At 42.5% G+C, this 26,888-nt stretch overlaps 1 protein-coding gene across 1 annotated transcript in view; it reads right to left on the bottom strand.

Annotated features, from left to right (window-relative positions):
* ZSWIM2 (zinc finger SWIM-type containing 2) overlaps positions 1–26,673 on the bottom strand; it is a gene marked incomplete at its 5' end in the record, with an annotated part of 34,739 nt that extends 8,066 nt beyond the window's left edge. The window contains 8 exons of the mRNA XM_080799463.1: positions 4,329–4,441; positions 5,109–5,193; positions 7,510–7,761; positions 15,406–15,616; positions 21,259–21,299; positions 23,273–23,349; positions 25,132–25,433; positions 25,686–26,673. Of these exons, the coding sequence (XP_080655589.1) occupies positions 4,329–4,441; positions 5,109–5,193; positions 7,510–7,761; positions 15,406–15,616; positions 21,259–21,299; positions 23,273–23,349; positions 25,132–25,433; positions 25,686–26,673 (2,069 nt within the window). The remainder of the gene's footprint in view (positions 1–4,328; positions 4,442–5,108; positions 5,194–7,509; positions 7,762–15,405; positions 15,617–21,258; positions 21,300–23,272; positions 23,350–25,131; positions 25,434–25,685) is intronic.
* Between the last annotated feature and the right edge of the window lie 215 nt (positions 26,674–26,888).

The following is a 26,888-nucleotide window of genomic DNA, read 5'->3' as shown; positions in this document are numbered from 1 at the left end:
CAAACTGAAGAGTGAAAAGCTGTGAGATTTTCCCCAGGACAAGACAAGGATGTTCATTCTTGGGATGCCTGAGTTGTTCGGATGGTTAAGCATCTGCCTTCAGCTCAGATCATGATCTCTGAGTCCTGGGATCGAGTCATCTTGGGCTCTCTGTTCAGCAGGGAAGTCTGCTTCTCCCTCTCCATTTGCTTCTCCCCATCTCATGCTCTCTTTCTCTCTCTCAAATGAGTAATAATAAAAAAAGATGTTCACTCTCACCACTTTTATTCAACAAAGTAATAGCTATAGCAGTCAGAGAAGAAAAACAAATAAAAGACATCCAAATAAGTAAGGAAGAAGTAAAACTTTCGCTATTTGCAGATGACAAGATATAATATATAGAAAACCCTATTTGCAGATGATAAGATATAATATATAGAAAATACCAAAAACTGCTAGAACCAATAAAGAATTCAGTAAGTTCACAGGATACAAAATCATGTAGCAATCTCTTGCATTTCTATACACTAATAATGAAGCAACAGAAAGAAAATTTAAGAAAAATTCTATTTAAAAGTGCACCAAAAAGAACAAAACACCTCGGAATAAACTTAATCAGGAGGTGAAAACTGTAAAACATTGATGAAAGAAATTGAAGACGACACAACAAATGGAAAGACATTCCATGTTCATGGAAGAACAAATATTGTTAAAATGTCCATACTATCCAAAGCAATCTACAGACTTAATGCATTTTTCTAGATTTTTATAGGGATATAAAAATACCAACATCATTTTTCACAGAATTAGAACAATCCTAAAATTTGAATGGAACAAAAAAAAGACGCTGAATAGCCAAAGCAATTTTGAAAAAGAAGCTAAAGCTATCACAATTCCAGATTTCAAGTTATATTACAAAGATGTAGTAATCAAAACAGTATGGTACTGGCAGAAAAATAGACAATGGAACAGAATAGAAAATCTGGAAATAAACCCACAATTATACGGCCAAAGAATCTTCAAGAAGAAGGCAAGAACATGCACTGGGAAAAGGTCTCTTTGATAAATGGTGTCTGGTAACCACATGGACAGAACGAAACTGGACCAAACACTATATACCATACACTAAAGTCAACTCAAAGTAGATTAAAGGCCTAAATGTGAGACCTGAAACCATAAAAATCCTAGAAGAGAGCACAGGCAGTAATTTCTCAGACATTGGCTATAACAACATCTTTCTAGATATGTCTTCTCTCTCTCTCTTTCTCTCTCTCTCTCTCTCTCTTTCTAAAATACTTATTTTGGAGAGAGAGAGAGTATATGTGGGGTGGGGGACAGAAGGAACAGAAGAGGGACAGAAGAGAGAATCTGCAGTGGACTCCATGCTGAGCAAGGAGCCCAATGTGGGGCTCAATTTCATGATCCTGAGATCATGATCTGAGCCAAAATCAAGAGTCTGATGCTTAACCAACTGACCATCCAGGTGCCCCTCTAGATATGTTTCTTTGAGGCAAAAGAAACAAAATAAAAAATAAACTATTAGGATTACTTCAAAATAAAAATCTTCCGCACGGCAAAATAAACCACCAACAAAACTAAAGACAACATACTGAATGGAAGAAGGTATCTGCAAATGACATATCTGATAAATAGTTAGTATCCAAAATATGTAAAGAACTTATAAAACTCAACACCAATCAAAAAATCTAACTAAAAAAATGGGCAGGGGGCACTTGTGTGGCTCAGTCAGTTAAGCCTCCAGCTCTTGGCTTTCTGCTCAAGTGATGATCTCAGGGTTGTGAGATCCAGCCCTGCATCAGGCTCCATGCTCAGTGCAGAGTCTGCTTGGGATTCTCTCCCTCTCCTTCCATCCCTCCCCCTACTCTCTATATAAATAAAATCTTAAAAAAAATAAAATAGAAAAAATTAAAAATGGGCAGAAGAAGACATGAACAGACATTTCTCCAAAGAAGACTTACAGATGGCCAATGGATACATGACAAGATGCTCGATATCACTCATCAGGGAAATGCAAATCAAAATCAGAATGGGATATCACCTCACACCTGTCAGAATGGCTAGAATGAAAAATACAAGAATCAACAAATGTTGCAAAGGATGTGGAGAAAAAGGAACCGTCCTGTAATGTTTGTGGGGATGCAAACTGGTACAGTCCCACTGTTGAAGACAGTATGGAGGTTCCTCAAAAAATTAAAAATAGAAATACCCTATGATCCAGTAATCACACTACTGGATATAGACCCAATGAATATGAAAACATTAATTTGAGAGAATATATGTACCCCAGTGTTTACTGCAGCATTATTTACAGTAGCCAAATTATGGAAACAACCTAAATGTCCATTGATAGGTCAATGGACAAAGAAAAAGCACACACACATGCACGTACACACACATACACACACACACACTGGAATATTACTCACCCATAAGAAAGAATGAAATATTCATCATTTGCAACAACATGGGATGTAGAGGTTATAATATTAAGTGAAATAAGTCAGAGAAAAATAAATATCATGATTTCACTCATATGTGGAATTTAAGAAACAAAACAAGGAAAAGCAAAGAACAAAGGAAAAAAGACAAACTAAAAAACTCTTAACCCTAGGGAACAAAATGGTAGTTACCGGGGGGAAGTAGGTGGTGGGGTTTAAGAGGATACTTACCATGATGAGCACCAAGTAATGTATACAATTGCTGAATCACTACATTGTATACCTGACACTAACATAACACTGTATTTAACAGTTAAACTGTATTTAACTCATGGAATTAAAATTTTAAGAATTTATTTCTTAAATAACAAGATTTGAAAGTCAAAAGTATTCATTAATTTATGGGTTGCAGAATGGATGTTGTACTAGCAGGCATGAAAACAACATTGCAATAGTAATGTTAAAGATCACAGATCACCATAACAAACATAGTAACAATCTGAAAAAGTCTGAAATATTGCAAGAATTACCAAAATATGATACAGAGACATGAAGTGAGCAAATGCTGTTGGAAAAATGGCACCGATATACTTGCTTGATATGGGTTATCACAAAACTCTAGTTTGTAAAAAATGCAGTATCTGTAAGGTATAATTAAGACAAGTGCAACACAAAAACCATGCCTATATTTCTCAGAAAAGTTTACATATCTTATCACTCTACGGATATAATTCCATCATACTACAGCAATTGCTTTTACCAAGGTCATCTAATTGTCAACTATAAAAAAAAGTGTATTTTTATTATTTAAGGTGGTAACCATACTTTATCTTGAAATTATCTCCTCTTATTTATTCCACTTTCTCTACCTAGAGTGCTTTTCTACCCTAATGATCTTTTGCTTCTACCTGTAATATACTCAAAACCTTTAGTTACACAATTTGTCACTCTAATGGGTTTGTGTGATAACTAGACAGAGCCAGAGGAAATGGAGATGGAGAACATTTACATAGGCTTATTCTACACCTGCGAGATATTTTATGCTCTTCGAGAGCTGTGGTCTGCAAAGTGTGTGGAGTGCCCATAAGACGTGAGTAAATATGCATCGGGTTGGACAGAAACGTGTGTGTGTTTGTGTTAATGAGAACAAGCACAATTTTTATCTGGATAATTCACTGAAATTATTTTTTAAAAATTAATTTTATCTCATCCTTTCAAAATGACCTCTTTTGTATAGTTTTATGATGTAGCTAATAGGTCAGTAATACCCAGCATATTTAATTCTCTTTAATGAAGAATATGACAGAAAATCTAGAGGTCTCTCCACTGATGAACAGCCCAGTGTTAAGAAATCCTCCTCCATGAGGTGAAAGAGTGGGGAAATGAGGAAGAAAAGACTTTCTTCCCCCCGGGGGTCAATCACCTCAAAGCAGATATCAAATCCCCTTGCATTTCTTTTTAACTTACTATCAGTTTTAATTTTACATTTATTTAAGCAATCATTTATTTACTAAGGGAACTACTATATGCCTAATAGCTAGTAGAATCTCTGGTGGGATTCATAATACTAGACATTATTTGAATATTTGCTCTGTGTATTAAAATTCTTATGAGGTTGGTTTTATGATGATTAACATTTAAAGACGAAATATATGTGGCAGAGGAAAGTGAAGTAACCAGCCCAAAAGTCGCACAGCCAGCCTGCGGTTAGTTGTACAAGAACTGGACTCAGGCAACCTGACTCTAGAGCCTTCCTCTTTGCTTGTATAATACTGTTAACATATGATTCACATTTCCTGAACAAAGGAATGAATAAAACTTACTCAAACTGAAAAATTATTTAAATGTCCCAAGTCATAAAAGAAATGTAAGTTTCACTGAAAATCTCACCCTTGCTTTTCTTGGAAATGTGGCATCTTTTCTTCTATCTCATTTCTAATGTCTACATATTTTACAATTTCATCTGATCCTTTTTCTAGTGATTTCCATCTTTGATTTCTCTTCTGTAATAGGTAAAAATAGGTGTTACTTTGCAAATCATGGAAATTTTAATTTTGTGCATTAAAATTAGTTGTGTATCAACATAATATAAATAACAGACTCATTTAAAAATACACCTTTTTTAACATTAAGGATTTACAAATTATTAGTGAGTCTAACATACTATTGCACAGCTACTATTTTTAAGGTAAAATATTAATAATGATAATTGTGGATTTTTATCTTGTGTGATAGGTAGAAGGTAGCATTAGTATTAAGCAACAATAGACACTTCTAAGTGCACAGTTCAAATGACTGTAGTAACATTTTATTATTTTTGATGTAAGAAGTTTTAAAACTATAAGTGGTTCTCAATAAGTTATATCAATTTGAAACACTGAGTTTTTTTTTAAATTAATATTCAAGTTCAGTGGCTATAATTCCTGTACTTAAGATATTTATGTATCCTATCATCAGATGTTTGTCATTGTCTTAGTTTTATAAACTATCAACGTGATAACTGCTTCCCTTGTATGTTCCTATGAAAAAAATTTGGTCTTAGGTTTTTATTTTAAAAGATCAGCTCTGTTACAAAGTGTTATCTATTCTTATTATTCTTAGATTTAGTTTATTTGGATTTCCAACAGGACAAAGAGAAATACCCTATACACCTCAGGATGGATACAGAACCTCACGAAACGCGAACGGGTGGGACAGGTGGCAGCGACTCTCAAAACACTCCCGGCACAGGTGATACTCCACACATCTGGTACACCTAAAAATACAAAGAACAAGGCGTACGAGGAAAAAGTGCAATCATTTTGACGGTTTTGGTGCACAATTCCTGCCAAGATTTCCTGGGAACTGGGCAAATAGGACAACAGCGCAAACTGTCGCGCGCGTGTCGGCTTCCCACGGCCGCTGGGACGAATCACAACAAAGTCCGCAGCTTAACGCCCCGAGTTGGTCCCCGTGCAGCTCCGCAGGCCCCAAGTCCGACGCGGGTCTCGCGGGACGAGCGCCGGGGTCGGCGGCGTCCAGGCTTCTGGAGGCTCCACGCGGGCCGCGGGGCCCCGCCTTCCCGTCTCCTGGAGTCTCGCCGCCTTCCCGGGCTCAGCCGGGGCCTCCTCCCCCGTCCCCGTCTCCGGCCGCGCTGGGTCTCTCCGGGCCCGACTTCCCGCGGCGCGTCCCCCTCCGACCCTGTCCCGGCGCCCGGTTTCTCCGCGCGCGTCCGTGTGCCGGTCCCCGGCGCTCGGCCTTCGTCTCGGCCCGTCTCGGCTCCTTCGGACGTGCAGCCCGTCCGCGCTCCGCGCACGTGATCAGGCGGCGCTTCCAACCGTCTCCGTGGAAACGGGGTCGCGTCCCCTCCCCCACGTCGGCGGCTCCCGGAGGGGACGCCGAGCAGCGGCGGAGGCGCGCTCGGGGCCGCTCGGAGCCGCTCGGAGCCGTTCGGGGCCGCTCGGAGCCGCTCGGGGCCGCTCGGGGCCGCTCGGGGCCGCTCGGAGCCGCTCGGAGCCGAGGTCGGTCAAGGCCCGAAGGACGCAGGCGGAGACGCTGGCCCCGCCCCGCCCCCCGCCCCCGCTCGGCCGCCCGAGGGAACGCAGCCCGAGGCCTGGTGCGGAGCGAGCGCCCCCAACGGGGCGGCCGCGGGAGCACGGGCCGGGCCGGCAGCCGGACGGGGCCGCAGGGCCGCCTCGCCCGACCCCTCCGCGCCCCACCGTCTCCGCGCGGCGCGTTCGCTCTCCCGGCTCCCCGCGGGCCTCTTCCCCGCAAGCCCCGGAGCCTCGCTCCCTCTTCCCAGCTCGGGCTGTTAGTCCGTCTCACGCCGGTTCAGCCGACGGACCAACTAAAAGCCGCTCGCGCGGCACAGACGACCTTCCCCCGCGCACGACGCCGCCGGAAGACGCGCCCACGAAGACGGCGCGTCCGGAAGCCCAGAAGGGCCACGGCGCTACCGGTACCGAAACGCGCGCGCGAGACTCGAAATCGCCCCCCAAAGCCACAGCCTGACCATCTGAAGGACGAGAAGGAAGACAGGACTTCAGGCCGCGGCCGCTCCCTGCCCTCGGCCCCCACCGCTGCTCCGCCCAGGCCCCTCTCCACGTCCGCGCCCTGCTGTGGGCGTCCAGGCCTCCTGAACACAAGGGCTGCGAAAACCCAAGGCCAGGCCCTTCCTCCCCCAGAACCTGTTCCACCCAGTCCCTGCCGCCGGCTCAGCGCTCCCCGAGCCTCCACCGAGAAGCCTCCTGTGGAGACCCCTCGGGCCATTGTCCGGTCAAGACTTGTACTTATAATGGTCCACTTGATTTTATTCTACGGGACACATAGAGGAAACAAAGAACACTTCAAAACAGAAAAGTTATCATCTTTTGATAGAAGTGACAAAAAAGGTTTTGTGGTTTTAGAAGAGGGTTCTGAAAATACATTAACTGGGCTCGTCATCATGTATTTCTAGGAAGACTGAAAAAAAGAATATATTTTCTTAACATACAGTTAAGCTAAAATTTTAATTAAAACACAAATTTCCCGAGCTTAGCAATTAATGGATGTTTTAGTGTGGCAATTGTGGGAAAGTTTGGGGATGACTTACAAAGGAATAAAAATTGTTTTCTCTAATATTTACCTTATTGTTGCCGAGGTAGAGGATTAAAGAAAAAAACAACTTACACTCATTGCAATTTCAAGTTTGGGAAACTCCAGTAACTATTCCGTCAATCTAGTCAGTGCCCTTAGCTCAGTCCTGGGAGCGTTCGGTAATGACCTCACTGGTGGTTCAAGGAAGGAGAAGGTGAGAGGCCTAGAAGCTGAGGGCTCTGAATTGGGAAACTCACTTAGGTCTACGTCCAGAGCTTCCGAGACAGGGTGCTACCTTAGACGCTCGAAGACTGGAGGTGAAGAAAATAAAAGTCCGAATTTTCGAGGCCCCGGGCTGACATAAATCACCAGCCTGGAAAGCCTACATAAGCAGCCATCACTCGAGGCGAACACACTGTCTGTGGAAGGAAGGGATCAGTGCCCTAACGCTCCGCGTTCCCTGAAGTTGAAAAAAAGTTAGAATATATGTGTTTATAATCTTACTGATGACACTTACTTATAACATCTCCCTTCAACTGGAAACTGTTTACAGTTATTACAGGGAATTCCAAGGTGTTTGTCCAGTCGCTCTTTCTCAGCTGCAGTCACAAGTTTGCTAGAGTTTTTGAATTCTTCTAAAATAAGTTTTAACGGTGCAAACTCTTTCCTACACAGAGGACATTTCAACAGAGAAGTGTCTGAAGTCATACCCTGATAATTAGCTAGGATCTTCATGCATTTTATATGAATGCTATTGCCACAGCCAAACCTGTTGGAAATAAAATTTGACATTTGTATACATCAAAGTTATATATATTTATATAAATATAACTTTCTGCGCTACCACCTTTATTTCCCATAAAAACAGATTCTGAACTGATTTTCCAGGTATAGCTTGATTATACACATCAACACTATCTTACCTACCTACTTAATCTATTATCTTTAATTAATACATTAGAATTCCTAACAAATTTTCTCTCATTCCAGTGAAATAGTGGTTTAAACAATTTTGCATCACTAAAATATTTTTCATTTTTTTAAAGATTTTATTTTTAACTAATCTTTACACCAAGTGTGGGGCTTGAAACCACAACCCTGAGATCAAGAGTTGCATGCTGCCCTGACTGAGCCAGGGGCCCCATATTATTCATTTTAAAAGTGAGAATAAATGTAATCTTAACAAAAGGAAAATTGTAACAATAATTATTGTTTTTTAAATAAAAAGCATCATTGAGAGCAGGGGTACCACCTCATTTTTCTAGAAATCACACAATATGTGGTTGTACCTGGCAAATATCTACTGAGAGAAATAATACTTTGGGAAATAGTTAATAATTTAAAAATATGAAATAGAAGCACCCATATGAAAAACTACATGGATGAAAATTTTGGCCAATAATCAGGAGTAAGAAAATGAAAAATTTAATAAGGAATGGTTGCCCAAATATTCAAGTCCAGTTTTGCAGGGCCTCAAAGAATAGTATGAATATGACCCTCTTAATAAGTGTTTGTGTAAAACATTTTGTTTTACACAAAATTGCCTAAGTAATTGAAATGTAAACATTTCAATTACTTAGGTTTAAAGACAGAATTTTGACACACTGAAAAGAATTTTTATAATTTTTATAATTATAAAATTATAATATAATTTTATAATATTATATTATAATATTTATAATATTAAAGTACTATCTTTACTCTCAGAAAATTCTTTGTAAATGGTCTAAGCCGTGGTATCTATTCATGTATATAAAATAAAAATGTGGGGGCGCCTGGGTGGCTCAGTGGGTTGAAGCCTCTGCCTTCGGCTCGGGTCATGATCCCCGGGTCCTGGGATTGAGCCCTACATCGGGCTCTGTGCTCAGCAGGGAGCCTGCTTCCCTTCCTCTCTCCCTACCTGCCTCTCTGCCTACTTGGGATCTCTCTCTGTCAAATAAATAAATAAAATCTTTTAAAAAATGTGAAAATTATCCTACTTTAATAACTTAAAGTGGAAAGAGGAATAAAGTGGAGTTAAGTCTTTATTTTCACCCTTTATAATGTAGCCCAGAAATACTTAGAATAAGAACAGGACCTCTTACAACAGATATGTTAGGAAACAAAAGGCCAATTAAATATAAATTAAGCAATAGGTAAAGCTTTTTGTTGTTTCTCTATCAACATGTCTCATAACAATCAATTACAAACATCTTAAATTATAATTTTTTCCATAAGCTTTAAATACCCAAAGAAAAACACATGCAGAAGGCTGGGAAGATGGCAAAATCGGAGAATCCTAAGCTCGCTTTGCTCTGACACAATCCTGACGTCCACACTGACATCTAAACACATCAGTGCCATTAACTCAGGAGCAACCTGAAGACTGGCAGAATAGACTTTTCCCAGTTAATCGCAGAGTGAGAGCAACATCCAAAAGCGTAAGAGGAGAGAGATACGGTCAGGAACTAAAGCCATGGGGAGACCAACCACCAATGCGAGGGATACCACAAGCATGGAGGAGTGGAAGCATCAGACTTCACAAGGGTATCCAAGGCCCAGGGAGTCTGCACTGGGAAGACAAGTCCCCATAACATTTGGCTTTGAAAACCAGTAGGCTTAACATCACCAGTTTTTACAATCACTGGGGCTTAGCTCCAGGAGAGCCAGAGGGCAAAAGGAAACTGAGTCTCCACCCTTAAAGAGCCAGCATAACATATAACCAAACTGGGACACAGCATAAAAGCAGTAGTTTGAAAAGCACCTGGGGTATCATGGAGATTTATTTACTAATTTCAGAACGTGCCCCAGAGGGACAAGAATCATTAGGAAACTTCTCCAAGAACTAAAGAGCTAATGGGCACCATTTCTATCCTCCCCCATCCCATAGGCTAGACAGCCGGATGCTTTTTGGAGCCAGCGCAAACTCTCCCCACCTATTTTGCTATCACAGTGCTTCCTGCCTCCACGTTATCCTTTGGAGCCACGCCAACCAACTTGCCCCACTTAGCAAGTGTCCCGAAAAAGTAGCTGTTGGCCCAACACACTCTGCAAGCAGTCCTGGCAGGGACCAGCACCACTCCAAAGTGATTCCTACCTGGGGAGAGGGGAAAATCACAACACACACCAGTGCACACAGTCCCTGTAGCAAACCTTGTAGCCGGCAGCTCAGAGACGGCCCTGCCCATCAGTGCAGCTGCAGCACTGACACACAGACCGGGGGCAGGCATGAGGTCTGACTTCTGGCCTCATCCACCCACAAAAGCCTCTCAGGGGACAAGGCAGGGAGAGCAGGCTGCATACAGATCAGTGTGATGACAGTCACAGCGGGGCCTGGAAGTAGGCGTGTGTTCTGGGGTCTGGCTCCATATACCAATGAAAGCCTCTCAGGAGACAACACAGGAGAGTGCCCTGCAGTTCAGTGTGCCTGCAGCCCAACAGACAGGATGAGGACAAGCATCCGGTGTGACCACTAATACGGCCCAACTAAAAGCCTAGCGCTTTCAGATGAGTTCAAACTTCAGCGACCAACCTAGATATACATTTATATAGACTTTTATATGCATAAGATGTTATATATGAACCTAATGGCAACCATGCATTAAAAAAATCTACATATGATATAGAAAAAATGAAGAGAAAGGAATCCAAGCATAACACAAAAATAAGCCATCAAACCACGATGGAAGAGAGCAAGAGAAGAAGAAAGGAAGAGAGAGCTATGAAAACAACCATAAAACAAGTAACAAAATGGCAATAAGTATATACATAACAATAATTACTTTAAATGTAAATGAAATAAATGTTCCAATTAAAAGATGGTGAGTAAATGGATTTTCAAAACAACTCATCTACCTTCAGGAGATTCACTTCAGACCTAAAGGTACATGCGGACTGGAAACAAAGGGATGGAAAACCACTTACCATGAAAGTGAAAGTGAAAAGGAAGCCAGCGCAGCGACACTTACATCGGACAAAACAGACTTTAAAACAAAGACTGTAGCAAGAGAAAAAGGACATTACGTAACGATAAAGGGAACAACCCAACAAAAGGACAGAACAACTGTAAATATTTTTGCTCTCAACATGGAAGCAGTAAATAAAGGAGCTATGAACAGACTTCAAGGAAGAAGCTGACAGTGAACAGTAATAGTAAGGGCCATTAATACCCCGCTTACATCAATGGATTAGTCAGCCAGATGGAAAATCGACAAGGGAATAGTGGATTTCAGTGACACAATGGGCTAAACGGACTAACAGATATTCAGAACATTCTATCCAAAAACTATAGCATATACAGTCTTTTCAAGTGCACATGGAACAATGTCCAGAATAGGTTGCATGTTAGGCCACAGACAAGTCTCGATAAATTAAAAAATACTGAAATCATATCATGCATGTTTTCTGACCGTAACAGCATGAAATTAGAAATCAAACAGAAGAAAAAATCTGGAGAGAACACAAATAAATGGAGGTTAAATAACATGCTACTAAACATTGAGTGGGTTAACCAAAATATAAAAGAGGAAATAAAAAACGCATGGAGACAAATGAAAATGAAAACACGATGGTCCAAAATCTTTCAGATAAAGCAAAAGCTGATCAAAGAGGGAAATTTATAACAATACAGACATACCTCAAGAAGCAAGAAAGATCTAAAACAAACTTTATAGTTAAAGGAGCTAGAAAAAGAACAAATCCCAAAGCCAGCAGAAGAAAGGAAATAATAAGGATTAAAGTAGAAAGAAATGAAATAGAGACAAAACAAAATCAAAACAACAACAACAAAACTCTCCTCAAACAATAGAATAGATCAATGAAACCAGGAGCTGGTTCTTTAAAAAGATCAATAAAATTGATACACTTTTCACCAAACTCATCAAGAAAAAGAGAGAGGACTCGAATAAATAAAATCAGAAATGAAGAAGGAAACAAAAACAACCAATGGCACAGAAATACAGAGAATTATGTAAGAATGTTGTGAAAAATTGTATGCCAACAAATTGGGCAATGTTGAAGGAATGGAAACATTCCTAGAAACATAACACCTTCCAAAACTGAATTTACTTCCAGTAAGAAATAGAAAATTTGAACAGATCAATTACTAGCAAGGAAATTCAATCAGTAATCAAAAATGTCCCAAGAAAAGTCCAGCACCAGATGGCTTCACAGGTTGAATTCTACCAAACATTTAAAGAAGAGGAAATATCTATTCTTCTCAAACTATTCCAAAAAATAGAAGAGAAAAGAAAGCTTCCAAAGTCATTCTACAAGGCCAGCATCACCCTGACATCAGGTAAAGGTACTATAAAAAGAGAGACGTACAGGCCAATCTCTCTGAGGAACATAGATGCAAAAATTCTCACCGAAATATTAGCAAACCAAATCAAACAATACGTTAAAAAATGATTCTTCACAACCAAGTGGGGTTTATTCCAGGGATACAAGTGTGGTTTGATATTCATACATCAATCAACATGATATATCACATTAACAAGAATTAGGACAAAAAAATTCATCTCAATAGATGCAGAAAAAGATTTGACAAAGTACAACATACATTCATGATAAAAACTCAAAAAAATAGGTTTGGAGGTAACAGTTCTCAACATAATAAAGGCCATATATGAAAAACCCACACTGAAATCATACTCAATAGTGAAAAACTAAGAGCTCTTCCTCTAGGATCAAGAACCAGACATGGAAATCCACTGTCATTATTTTTATTCAGCATAGGACTGAGAGTCCCAGCCATAGCAATCAGCCTAAAAATAAATATATGACATTCAAATTCGTAAAGAAGTAAATCATTTAGCATTTGCAGATGACCTAATATTATATATAGAGAACCTTACACACGCCACCAAAAAATACTAGAACTAATAAATAAATTCAGTAAGGTCACAGGATACAAAATCAATATATAGAAATCAGTTGCATTTCTCTGTACTAATGATGAAGTCGCAGGAAGTGAAATTAAGAAAACAATCCCAGGGGCGCCTGGGTGGCTCAGTGGGTTAAGCCGCTGCCTTCGGCTCAGGTCATGATCTCAGGGTCCTGGGATTGAGTCCCGCATCAGGCTCTCTGCTCAGCAGGGAGCTTGCTTCCTTCTCTCTCTCTCTGCCTGCCTCTCTGCCTACTTGTGATCTCTCTCTGTCAAATAAATAAATAAAATCTTTAAAAAAAAAAAAAAAGAAAAAGAAAACAATCCCAGGACGCCTGGGTGGCTCAGTTGGTTAAGCCGCTGCCTTCGGCTCATGTCATGATCCCAGGCTTCTGGGATCGAGTCCCGCATCGGGCTCCTTGCTCGGCAGGGAGCCTGCTTCTCTTGCGGCCTCTGCCTGCCTCTCAGCCCGCTTGTGTGTACTCTCTCTCTCTCTCTGGCAAATAAATAAAATCTTAAAAAAAGAAAAAAAAGAAAGAAAGAAAACAATCCCACTTACAATTGCATTAAAAGGAACAAAATACTTAGGAATAAATTTAACCAAGGAGGTGAAAGACCTGTACTCTGGAAACTATAAAACACTGATGAAAGAAATTAAAGATGACACGACAAATGGAAAGATAGTCCACATTCTAGGATCAAAAGAATTAATACTATTAAAATGTCCACACTTCTCAAAGCAGTCTACAGAGTCAATGTAATTTCTATCAGAATACAAACAACATTTTTCACAGAACTGGAACAAATAATCCTAAAATTTGTATGGAACTACAAAAGACCTCAAATTGCCAAAGCAAACTTGAGAAAGAAAAAAAGGCTGGAGGTATTATAATCCCAAATGTGAAGATATAAACAAAGCTAAAGTACTCAAAACGGTATAATACTGGCACAAAAACAGACATACAGATCAATAGAACAGAACAGATAGTCCAAAAATAAACCCACACTTATATGGTTAATTAATCTAAAACAAAGGAGGCAAGAATATACAATGAGGAAAAAACCAGTTTTTTCAATAAATGATGCTGGGAAATCCAGAGAGCTATCGGCAAAAGAATAAAACTGGACCCGTGGGTTAAAGACCTAAATGTGAAATCTGAAACCATAAAAATCCCCAAAGAAAACATAGACAGTAATTTCTTTGACATTATAAAATCATTTTTCTAGGCATGTCTCCTCAGGCAAGGGAAGCAAAGGCAAAATTAAACTATTGGGACTACATAAAAATTAAATGCTTTTTGCACAGCAAAGGAAACCAACAAAACCAAAAGGCAACCAGCTGAATGGGGGATGACGTTTGCAAGTGGTCTGTCAGCTAAGGGTTAATATCCAAAATATATAAAAAACGTACACAAGTCAACACCAACCTCCCCTCAAATAATCTGATTAAAAGTGGGCAGAGGATCTGGATAGACATTTTTCCAAAGCAGTAATAGAGATGGTTGCCAGACACACGAAGAGATGGTCAAGATCACAAATCATCAGGGAAATGCACATCAAAACCACAGTGAGATGCCAGATGATACCTGTCCGATATCCGAAACAAAACACAAGAAATAACAGGTGCTGGTGAGGGTGTGGAGAAAAAGGAACCCTCGTGTACATTGGAAATGCAAATTTGTGTAGCCATCCTGGAAAGCAGTATGGAGGTTCTTCAAAAAATTAAATACAGAACTACCTTGACTTTGTAATTCCACGGAAGGTAATTTACTGAAGGAAAACAAAAACATGAATTCAAGAAGATAATGTACGTCCATGCTTATTGCAGCATATTTACAATACCCAAGTTATGAAAGCAATCCACGTGTCCGTCAGTAGACGAATGGGTAACGAAGCTGTGGCAAACACACACACACACACACACACACACACAGAATGGAATATGACTCAACCACAGGAAAGAATGAGACCTTGCCATTTGCAACAACATGGATTAAACTAGAGGGTACGTTCCTAAGTGAAATAAGTCAGTCAGAGAAAGACAAATACCATATGATTTCATTCATATGTGGAATTTAAGAAACAAAACAAATGAACAAAGAAAAAAGAAGACAAGCAAAATACCAGACTCTTTTTTTCCTAAAAAGATATTTATTTATTTATTTATTTATTTATTTTTGAGAGAGAGAGAGAGAATGAGTGGGGAGGGAGAAACAGACTCCCTGCTGAGCAGCACCCCCCCCCCAACATGGGACTTGATCTCAGGACCCTGGGTTTATGACCTGAGCTGAAGGCAGATGCTCAAGCCACTGAGTCATCCAGGCGCCCAAATTACCAGACTTTTAAATACAGAGAGGAAACAGGAGGTTGTTGGGGGGAGGTGAGTTGGGGAATGGGCGAAATAGACAAAGGGGATTAAGAATCCACTGATCTTGATGAGTACTAAGTAACGCACAGCATTGTCAGATCATCACACTGTACACCTGAAACTAACATAATGCTATGTTTTAGTTATACTTCAATAGAAAAGAGGGAAAAAAAACATGTCACCTGCAAAACGTGACAGGAAGCTTTTTCTCTAAAAGTCCTTCTTGACAAATTGAGCAGATATCATCTGAATCAATTTCCTTCTGTTTAATAGAGCCATCTTCTTCAATACGCACAATTTCATCAACAGTTTCTTGTCGGGGAGTTTGAACTCGATGTATCCCTCGAAGCAAGTCACTGATTTCGCCTTCCACGAGACCTAACTGCAAAGCAGCTAGTGAAAAATTCCAAAGTATTAAAATTCAGTGGCAAAGTTAGAGATACAGAAAAGTAATAATTTATGCTAAAAGTTAGAATTTTCTTTCAAATATCAGAAAGATAGTTTTGATTGAATTATTATACCTACATTGACCACTTTTTGTATTTTTTCAGAACCAAAAGGTCAGGAAAGAGTCATTTATAAAAAGAATGGAAGTTATCTTTTTTTCTTGTAACTGAGAAGAGTCAGTGCAAATACTGCATTTTATAAAGGTTTTGCATTAATATATGACAGTGCTCATCCTTGGATTGGTGTTATAATCATGTTTTACATTTTGATCTGTTCAACTTGTCCATAAAAATATTTTATCAACATATAATCAGAAGAAATGGGCATAAAAACATAAAGAGGAAGCAGGGATATTTGAGTAGTTAGTAAAATTAATATTTGTTACGTGAAGAATGAACGAATGGATAATAGGAGAGCAAGACTCAATTAATTGTGTCTACTCTCCTGTCTTGGTTTTGTTTGTACAAGAGTGTCTTGGTAGCCACATCTGTCACAGATTTGGTAAGTATTTCTCAGGACAATCTATTATGAGCTATGCAGCTTATAACCTTGGGATGTGCATTCTTTGAATTATGAATTTTCTCTATCCTGCTGTCTTTATAAGAAATTATTTTCTAATACATACAGCTTTGATCCTAGACTCTTTACTCTCTGGCCTGTCTCAGGTGCTCTTCCTTTTCTCTCTCCTTAACATGTCATAATTCAAATGCCATCTGTTATCGGTGCTCCTGAATTCTATTCATTTTATACATCTATTCATTTTACACAAATAAGTTTTTAAAATATTTGCAAGATAATGAAAAGCTTCATTTCTCTGGGAAGTCTCCCAATTAAACACTAAAAATACTGAAAACATCACAGACACATTTCAATACAGAAATCTCTGCTCCATATATGAGATGGGGTGGAGGGTAACGGTAACAGGGTAATGTACTCTAATTACCTATTACTTTGGAGGATGGAGGCTATTTGTCACAGAGACAGAGCGACATCTGCACTCTAAAAATATGGGGAGGAAAACAAAGACCAAAAATTGTGCTTTTGGGAATAAATATTTTCTAGGGCAGCAGAATTACTGAAACATAAAAGTTCATAAGAGGAGCTGGTCATAAACTGTCCTATGTGGTATAATATGAACTGGAAAATGCAAGGGAGAAACAAGCTCTTCCGAGACAATTTGGAAAAATTAACGTATGAGACCATGAAAGAGTCTTCTTTTACAAAGAAGAGCGAGAGAGCTAACCTTATCAGAAGGCAATGGGAGATGTTCAGTTTCATTAACGTCAAAGAAAAGTGAAGTGAAATACAGAGGCGGCAGGAACAGAACAAATATTGTTACTGAATAAGCAGTGACAAGTAAATGAAATGTTGTTTCCCTTATGTTATTTCTTTTTGTATGTACAAAAGTTATATGAAGGCATTTTAGATCTTCTAAGGATATGTTAGATGTATGGGAGAATGAAACTGTTCTCTTATTTAAGTTTACTAGGAATAAGTAGATTATAATGAACCTTGTATCTGGCATTGTTGCATGTTTTGTATGACAGCCTTTTTTTCTAAAACCATAGAAATATTATTAACATCTCAAAGTATTTCTTCGTGTTTTTAAATTATTTTCTTTGGGGACTTAAGTATTTTGTTCATGTCTTTCATTATATGGTTAAGTAATAAGATGACCTGAACATGAATCCCAAAGCAAAATTAGCAGAAAATTGACAAATTGCTGAAATTGCAATCAACAAAAGTATTTTATTTATTTATTTTTTAAGGATTTACTTCATTTGTCAAAGAGAGAGAGATAGCAAAAGCAGTGGGAAGGGCAGGCAGAGGGAGAAGCGGGAGCGTGATATGGGGCTTCATCCCAGGACCCTGGGATCATGACCTGAGCCGAAGGCAGACGCTTAACCAACTGAGCCACCCAGGAGTCCCAGCAAAAGTATTTTCAAGACCAATTTGGTAATACATGTGGGTGGCAGACATAAAAGTATTAATACTTTTACTCTAAAATCCAATTACTGAGACTTTAGGCCAAAGATACAATTGGAAGAAGAGAAAACGTCATGTACAAAGAATGTAACAAGTAGTTAGAAATAAATTAAATGACTAACAATAGAAGAATGTTAACTAAATTCCGATATACCATATTCAGTGAAATAATGTTAGCCATTGATGACTTTAATTAGAGATTACATAGCATTGAAAATGTTTATAAAGTAACAGTGTGTGATGAAGGCAAAAGACAGAATTCCCATGGAGTATTAGGCAGACATAAATACAAACTCAAAAAGGAAGTAAGAAAGCATAAAAGGGTTTTATCTTTGTAGTGAGAATTACAAAAAATTTCCTTAAATGTGGTTCTTATTTTATCTGTACATATTTAATTTAAAAAGGAACAGACGGCATTTACTGGACAAAAAGAAAAAGAGAAAAGGGAGGAGAAGAGCAGCGCTCACAAAGTCTGGTCTACACTTCGCGTCTGTCTGCTGTTAGCACTGGAACTTTTAGAACCTCCACTATAAAAGAAGAGGGGAGTTGAATAAACTAAGTTTCTCTAATGCCAACATATATCAAATGAAGAGAAGGATAAATTTCGACTCTTCGTTATTTGTCCCTCAGCTCCCTATTAAAAAGTAAACTATCAAAAAAAAAAAAAATAGAACTACTAGGTGTTAAACGCAGGTTTGGCCTGATACAAAAACTGGTCTCTTTATTATAAAATTCCTGGGTAATCACCTTTGTAAGTCTTCAAAAAAAAGTCTGTTTTTGATATGCAGGACTAGTGTACAAATAATTGTTTCCTGATATGTTTTAGAAGAATCTAGGAATGATATTCAAAATACTCTTCCCCCATTACTCCTAACCATCTCCTCCATTATGTACATACTTTACATAATCTTCATAAATATTTATAGCCTCCTTTAAGTTACTTTAATTTTCATGTATGTTTGCTCTAGCTTTCATTTAAATTATAAATTTTATTGATGTGCAAATAGGATTTTCTCTACGTTGATTAAAACTTCTTTTATTTTTTTTTATTTTTATTTTTTTAAGATTATTTATTTATTTATTTGACAGACAGATCACAAGTAGGTAGAGAGGCAGGCAGAGAGAAGGGAAGAAGCATGTTCCCTGCTGAGCAGAGAGCCCGATGCGGGGCTCGATCCCAGGACCCTGGGATCATGACCTGAGCCGAAGGCAGAGGCTTTAACCCACTGAGCCACCCAGGCGCCCCAATTAAAACTTCTTTTAAATATAAAAGATATGCAAGATCCTTTAGTAGGAAGTATCCATTTTTCAAAATTAATGTATAGGGTTAAACATTCAAAGAATTCCCTATTGTAGACCGGTATTTATAAAAAGAACAAAACATGGTTTCTGTCTTCAAGACGTACAAAGGATAACACAATATAAGTATTACGCTGGTCCATATGAAATCCATATTTTTGTAAATGAAAAAAATCCATAAATGTTAGTATTCATATGTTTTGATTTATAAAAATTACCCAGCAGAGGCTCCTGGCTAATACACAGTATGATAACTATTTGCCAAGTTCAGTGGTGTAGAGCTGCACTGTCTAATAGAGTAGCCAGCCATTAGCCACATGTGGCTACTGAGCCCTTGAAATGTGGCTCATATGACTGAAAAACTAAATTTTTAATTTTGTTTCATTTAAATTTAAGTTGGAAACTGATAATTGATAGTTTCTAAAAAATTCGTAAGTATGTTTGTAACAATTGAGGTATCACATGAATCTTTTTTTCCAACTGACTACTTTTTGAAATCTAAATGCAGATAAATTATTTCAGATGAAAACATAGTATCTGAGATGAGATGCTCTGTAAGTATAAAATACACACTAGACTTTGAGGACAGTATTAAAAAATCGCACAATTCTTACACTGATAACATGTTGATATGACAACATTTTGATGCATTGGATTAAATTAACATATTAAAATTAATTTTCCCTGTTTCTTCTTATTTTTTGTAGTACAGTTGCTAGAAAATTACACATGTGGTTTACATTCCGTTTCTGTTGGATGGCACTGGCACAGAAGCTCGTGAAAATGATGTCAAACAGTGGGGAGATGAAATAAGACTGGGAGAGGACGTGAACATTTGACTTCGGGTGGATATGCATCGAAGAAATAGAAAAGAAAACAATATGTATAATATTATAGAAATTAATCATTGTGTAGGAAGGGATTGGAGAGATGATGAAGTAGAGAATTAAGTGACATTTCAGAAAGAACCTTTTGTCTCCAATGTGAAGGAGGAAGCAGCAAAGTGCAGGCAATGAAAGGAAGGGGGCTTGTGAAGACGGACAAACGTGCGGACAGAGAGAAGAGAACACCGCTGGGAAGGAGGGAGGATGTCGCGTAAGCAGGATTTATAGAGTGATAGAGATATGAGGGGAGAAATTAAGAGAGGACAAATCCAGGAGAACCCATGGTTTCTAGTTTTGGACTAAAGAAGGAAAGCTGACATATGAGGTAGGGAATGAAAGATGGGAGCACAAATGGGGAGAAATTTGGTATTTAAAATTCCTGTGGGTTGCAAATCTGAGCTGCCCTGAAGTGAGTTGGAGATACTGCTCTGTTGAGAAGATGTTGAAATCACTACTATAGAGGTAACAGCAGCCATAGAAAATGGGGGACATTTCTAAAAGAATGTGTAAAGTGGGAGAAGAGTACAAAAGAAAAATGCACATGAAACAGTAATATTAATTTATTATCTAGTACAACTTTTAAATGTTTATTATAATTGTACTTATATGATAGTTGGGAGGAATTAAACTTGGCTAAATAAAACCAATACTCTTAGAACTAAAAAACTGAAAACTGATTATTACTTTCTTTATGAACATTATAAACATTCACTAATAAATTTTAAAATGTTATTGCAATTCTTAGATGGGTCTATGATAGGCCAAATAACCACATGACTACAGGAGCAAGTCCCTAACAACAATATCTTTTTTTTATAAAATCCACAAATCCAAATGACCTGTAACAAAATTATTTTTCCTTCTCTTTTAATTCTGAGGACTCCAGAACTTAAAGTTACACAACTATATGCTAGCCTCTAAACTCAATTTAAGTACTGACATAAAACTATTTCATTCTTAAAAATATATATTTATAGATTTTTAAATATCTATCTATCTATATTTGCATACGAATTTCACTCAGTACACCTGTTTTAATGAAATTATGTACCGTGTCAATTGTCTATTGATGGGATCTAAAAATTACATTTCTTATTTTTCCTGTAATTAAAATAATTTTAAATACAGAAACCACTGTGAATCTTTGCTTAGAACACATGAGGGGAATATTGGCTTCAGAATAACTGGCCATTGTTTCACCCCTTTTTAAATAAAATGCCACTGAATTTGAAATGACAAATAAAGTTACATTTTTTAATTAAGGAAGAAAAATGTTCAATTGTCTTAAATGTAACAAACAGAGCTATAGCTAGTTGTCAGACTGTCTAGGAAAATAATTTTTTAAATTTAGACTATGTCCAAACAAAAAATCACCAAAATTGTTAACTTCAAAAAATAAAAGAAAAAAACACAACTTACATTCATGAGTCCTTGGAAGTTTGAATTTTTTCAACAAGACCCTAATATTCACAGACAGAAAATCAAAATAAAACATTTATTTCTGACACAACTGTAGAATAAATATTTTGTTTTAATCTTAAGACAGGAATAGCATTATAAAATTTATAAATAAACTTAATACTCATCAGTTTTCTGTTATAATAGTAGTTAAATATGTTAACTATACCGAGATTAAAATAAAAAACTCATGCAAAGATAGTAGTTAAATACATGTTTTACAGTCAGCATATGTGAAAAAAGTGTGATAAATGAAAATAAAAGACATTTATAATAAAGAGATTTGTCCGAGGGAATGCACGCATTTCTTCAGGACCTGCGCTTGCTCACAGCAACAGGTCAGTGAGGGAACTGAGGTATTCACAGTACTTCCCTTAAGCTGCTCTACAAGTCACTTACTCCTGAAAATGGAATAATTTTCTGAAGCATACCAAATGACTGTTTTCCTCCATATATGACTTTAATGGATGACAATAAAAATACTTCAAATATCACCAATTAAAATGGAATATGGTTTTTTTAAAAGGTGAGAAATACATATGAAATTCTTACATAAATATATTAAACACACTCTGTATATTAAATACTTGAATCATATTTCCATTTAGTTTGATATACATTTTTTTATTTTATTTATTTTTAAAGATTTTATTTATTTATTTGACAGACAGAGATCACAAGCAGGCAGAGAGGCAGGCAGAGAGAAGGGGGAAGCAGGCTCCTTGCCGAGCAGGGAGCCCGATGCGGGGCTCAATCCCAGGACCCTGGGATCATGACCTGAGCTGAAGGCAGAGGCTTAACCCACTGAGCCACCCAGGCGCCCCTGGTATATATAGTTTTAAAAATGAATTACATTACATAAAAATGAGAACAGAAAACCCTTGCCCTGAGGAAGCTAGCTCCAAAAAAAAAAAAAAGAAAGAAAGAAAGAAAGAAAGAAAAAACCCTATTTTAATAAATGTAATTTATTATTTTTAATAACAAAACCAAACTACAAGCTTTGAAGGATCATATTTTATATCTTCTATGCTAACTACAGCAAATTGTGTTAGCAATGCTGAATAAAAACTGATCAAAAGGAAACAACAAAAACTTGGTAAGTAAAGCATTGGAAATGACAGATATGCATTGTTTTTAGTTTTTTTTTTTTAACTTATAAAGAAAAGCATTAAAAATGTGAGATACAAACTCTTTGCTTAATTTTTTATTTGTTTTACTCTCAAATATCAAACTTTCTATAATAGTATAATTTATGATTTGTTTGTATATAGGTGAGTAAAACAAAGTGAGTTGAAAGAATGAAAAAAAAATGTAAAGAATGGAAAGAATTCCAAACTATTTCTAACCACTAAATGGAAAAAGCTTTTTTTAATTTCCATTTCTGGGATTCCCCTACAAATAGGTTCTGACATTAGAGGAAAATTTTCAGATTTGTTGGAAGTAATCTTCAATGGAGTCCTACTATCTTCAAAGATTCATAGTAACATGCGTATTGAAAACAAAAATAACAGATTAAAAGTATATCATAATGAAGAAAACTATAATGAATGTGTTATTAAATAATTTGTACTGCATTTACAAAGAAAACAATGCATCATTAGAAAGAATAAAAATAAAATATACTTGGAGATTTATTTTTAACTGACAGCAAATAGGAATTCTGTAGTGAGAACATAATTATCATTAGTGATGGGAATCGGGGGTTTTTCTTTTTCTTCATAGTTAGATTTCAAATTTGTACACAATGAGACCCTAGGAAATGACTTTTTTCTTACTAAAAACATCGAACATTTAAAACTTGTGGAGGTGGTAGTGCGTTTCTCAAGTTAAACCTTACTTCATTTTCAGAATGAAATAAAATACGGCACAATGCACTGCAACACTGTAGCCATGTTACTGTCACACCCTCCCAGGACCGATTCCCTCGTCCGGCGGCACCTGTGGTTACCGACAGGTGCATCTCGCAGTCACTCACCAGCAGATGTGCTTGCAGAGCTCCCCGCCCTCCAGAAATGCGGCACAGTTGCAGACGTGAGGATTCCCTAAAAACACCTTTAAAGGAAAATGCATCCTTTAGGAGAAACCCTCGGTTACTTTTTAGAGCCAGAATAAAATTAATCTAATGGGTCACAGGCGTGAGCGGGATTTCGGGAGCCGCTCAACCCCGGGCCTCCGCGCGCTCTTGGCCTCGACAGTCCGCTTTGCCGGTCGGGACTCGGGGACCCACACCCGGGCCGCCCACGGGAAATTTCTCCTCGAAAGTCTGCCGTGTCCTGCCGCGGACCGAACCGCGCTGGGTTTCTGCTGTTTGGTGCGTCTACACCCGCATCACATCTTACGGAGAAGATGGGTTCACCCTGTCTGCACCGGACGGACACGGATGCACGACAGGGTTGTCAGAGACGAAGCGACGGAAGGGACAGGAGGGACAAAGGGGACAGACGGTGTCTGAAAGCGGCCCGTGACTCGCACTCGGTCCAGAAAGCGCAGGACACAGAACACGCGTTTCCCGAGTCGGCCGTGGGGGTGGGGCGGCGGCGCTGCGAGCGGCCAGAGTGGGGGACGCGGACGGGGACACGGTCACGGACATGGACGGGGTCACGGACACGACACGGCACGGACAAGGACAGGGACACGGTCACGGACACGGACGGGGACACGGTCACAGACACGACACGGACACGGACACAGACGGGGACACGGGCACGGACAAGGACGGGGACATGGACAAGGACGGTGACACGGACACGACACGGACACGGTCACGGATGCGGTCAGGGACACGACATGGACACGGTCACGACACGGTCACGGACACGGAGGCGGACACGACGCGGACACGGACACGACACGGACACGACACGGACGCGGTCACGGACACGGAGGCGGACACGATGTGGACGCGGTCACGGACATGACACGGACACGGTCACGGACACGGAGGCGGACACGACGCGGACACGGACACGACACGGTTACGGACACAGAGGCGGACACGACGCGGACACGGTCACGGACACGACACGGTCACGGTCACGGACACGGAGCCGGACACGACGCGGACACGGACACGACACGGTCACGGACACAGAGGCGGACACGACGCGGACACGGTCACGGACACGACACGGACGCGGACGCGGATACGACACGGTCACGGACACGGAGCCGGACACGACGCGGACGCGGACACGACACGGTCACAGACACGATACGGACGCGGACACGGTCACGGACACGACACGGACACGGTCACGGACACAGAGGCGGACGCGGACACGACACGGTCACGGACACGACGCGGACGCGGTCACGGACACAGAGGCGGACGCGGACACGACACGGTCACGGACACGGACACGCCGTCTTCACAGCAAACCGCGGGTTTGGAGCGCGGCCGTCGGGGCGCGCGTGAGCGGGTCTTCCCGGAGCCGACCGGCCGAGTGCGGACAGCCCGGGTCATGCCGGTCCGCGTCACGGGTGCGGGATGGCCGCGGGTCTCCTGCGAGTCACGGCGCCGGGACCTCCGGGACCCCCGGGACCGCCGCCAGCCGTGCGGACCCCGCGTCTCGGCCCCGCGCTCTCGAGCTGGAGACCGGCCCGGCCGGGGGTCCCGACGCGCAGGACGGAGCTTCACCTGCGGGCGCCGCGTCCGGGCCGGAGCTCGTGCGGGGCGTGCGGGGCCGTGCGGGCAGCCCGGGGACTGCGGGGGCGGCCCGGGGGGAGCCGGCGGGACGCGGGGCGGGAGCGGGACGCGGGGCGGGAGCGGGGCGCGGGCGGGGCGCGGGCGGGGCGCAGGCGGGGCGCAGGCGGGGCGCAGGCGGGCGCGCTCACTCGGAAGTCCCCGCCGTCCGGCGCGTCCTCCCGCAGCAGGAAGCCGGTGGGGCCGGTCTCCCGCAGCAGGTACATGCGGCCGCTCAGCGCCTGCTCCTGCCGCCCGCGCAGACGCTCGCTCACGCGTCTCCGCCTTGCGGGGGCTGCGGGGCCTCCGCGCCGCATCCCGCCCGGCGGCGGCCGAAGGCGGCCCCTCTCCGCGGCGCCCGCCGGTCTCCATAGCAACCGCGTGCGCCGGTCGCCTCGGTGACGACGGCAGCGGCGGTCCCCGGTGTCCCTGCGCGCCTTGCGCCAAGCCCGGGCTGGCCCCGCCCCCGCCGGCCCCGCCCCCACAGACTCCGCCCTCGTCCCCCGCCGGCCCAGTCCCCCGCCGGCCCCGCCCCCCGCCGACTCCGCCCCCGTCCCCCCGCCGACTCCGCCCCCGTCCCCCCGCCGGCCCCGCCCCCGCCAGCCCAGTTCCCCGCCGGCCCCGCCCCCCGCCGGCCCAGTCCCCCGCCGGCCCCGCCCCCCGCCGACTCCGCCCCCGTCCCCCCGCCGGCCCCGCCCCCGCCCACCCGCCGCGGCGCACAGGCTGCCCCCCCCAGCCAGGCCTGACGAAGGCCCCAAAGCCACCGGCGCCGCGTCCCTGCCTCGCGGCCCTTCCGCTCTCCCCACGGGCCGGGCCGCCGAGTTCCCGCAGGCGCCGCCGTCCGGGCTCCGCGCGCGGCCGGGATCCGGGGGTCGCGGGGTCTCCATCGGGAGCCCGCGGGCAGGTGTCGGGACCCCGCGTCGCCCCGGCGCTTCCCAGGGCTCCGGGTGCGCGGAGGCCGCGCGCGCCCCGGGGGAGGACGGAGGACGCCCCGACGGCACCCGGAGCCCCGCGTCGGACCCGAAACGGGCCGCGTGCAGGGGCGCGTCTCCGAGCTGCGTGCCGGGCAGGGGCGGGGGCCGCGTGGCCAGCGGGGTCCCCTGGCTCCGTCCCCCGAGTCCGCACCCGCCGCGCGGAGGGGCCCTCGGACACGCGCCGCTGGGCTCCGCCGGAGCGACTGTCGCGGCGCAGCTCGGGGGCGCCGGGACCGCGACCCGGACAGGCCGAGGCCCCGCAGCGCGAGGACGGGCGCGCGGTCCCTGGGCGCGGTCGCCGGTGGGAGCCGCGACGGGGCGGCGGAGACAAGCCGCGGCCCGGGCACGACGAGGGGCCGCCGGCGCGCGTGACTCGGACGGACACACGCTCGGTCCTGCGTCCCGGGTCCGCACTGGGGCCGTTTCCGGACCGCGTTCCCGGCCTGGCGACCGCGACGTGCCCGCCCCGCCGCCCCGGACGGCGTCAGGGACTCGGTGCCCACGTGGAACGCGCTGCGCGGGGGAGACCCGCACCGAAGCCGGCGCCACGTGCAGACCGAGCTCGCGCACTGCGCGGGTACTTGCGCCTTGAGGGTTCGGCGAGTCCCGGCCGGCAGGTCCCACCCGACGGGGCGCGCTGGGCCGGGGGGTGGGGGGCGGCTTGTTCCGCGGCCATCCCCGCCCGCGTGTCACACACGCAGAACACGCGTCTCGTGTCATCTGCGTGACGGGACTGCGACGTGACACCGTGACTTAAGAATCACCCGGACGAGGAGCTTATGAACAACAGCAAATAGTTGTTTCAGACGTTGCGTTTTGCTAATTACAATTAGATGATGCTCGCTTCGTGTTAGGTGATGAGCATCGTTTTCAGAAAGGTCCCGTGTTGCGGACACAAGAGTCTTTATGGAAACTCAATGTAGGCTCATGAGCTC

Source organism: Martes martes (assembly GCF_963455335.1).
Source record: "Martes martes genome assembly, chromosome: 3".
Lineage (NCBI taxonomy): Eukaryota > Metazoa > Chordata > Mammalia > Carnivora > Mustelidae > Martes > Martes martes.
The sequence above is the reverse complement of the archived record's forward strand: the minus strand, read 5'-3'. Positions and strand labels throughout refer to the sequence as shown.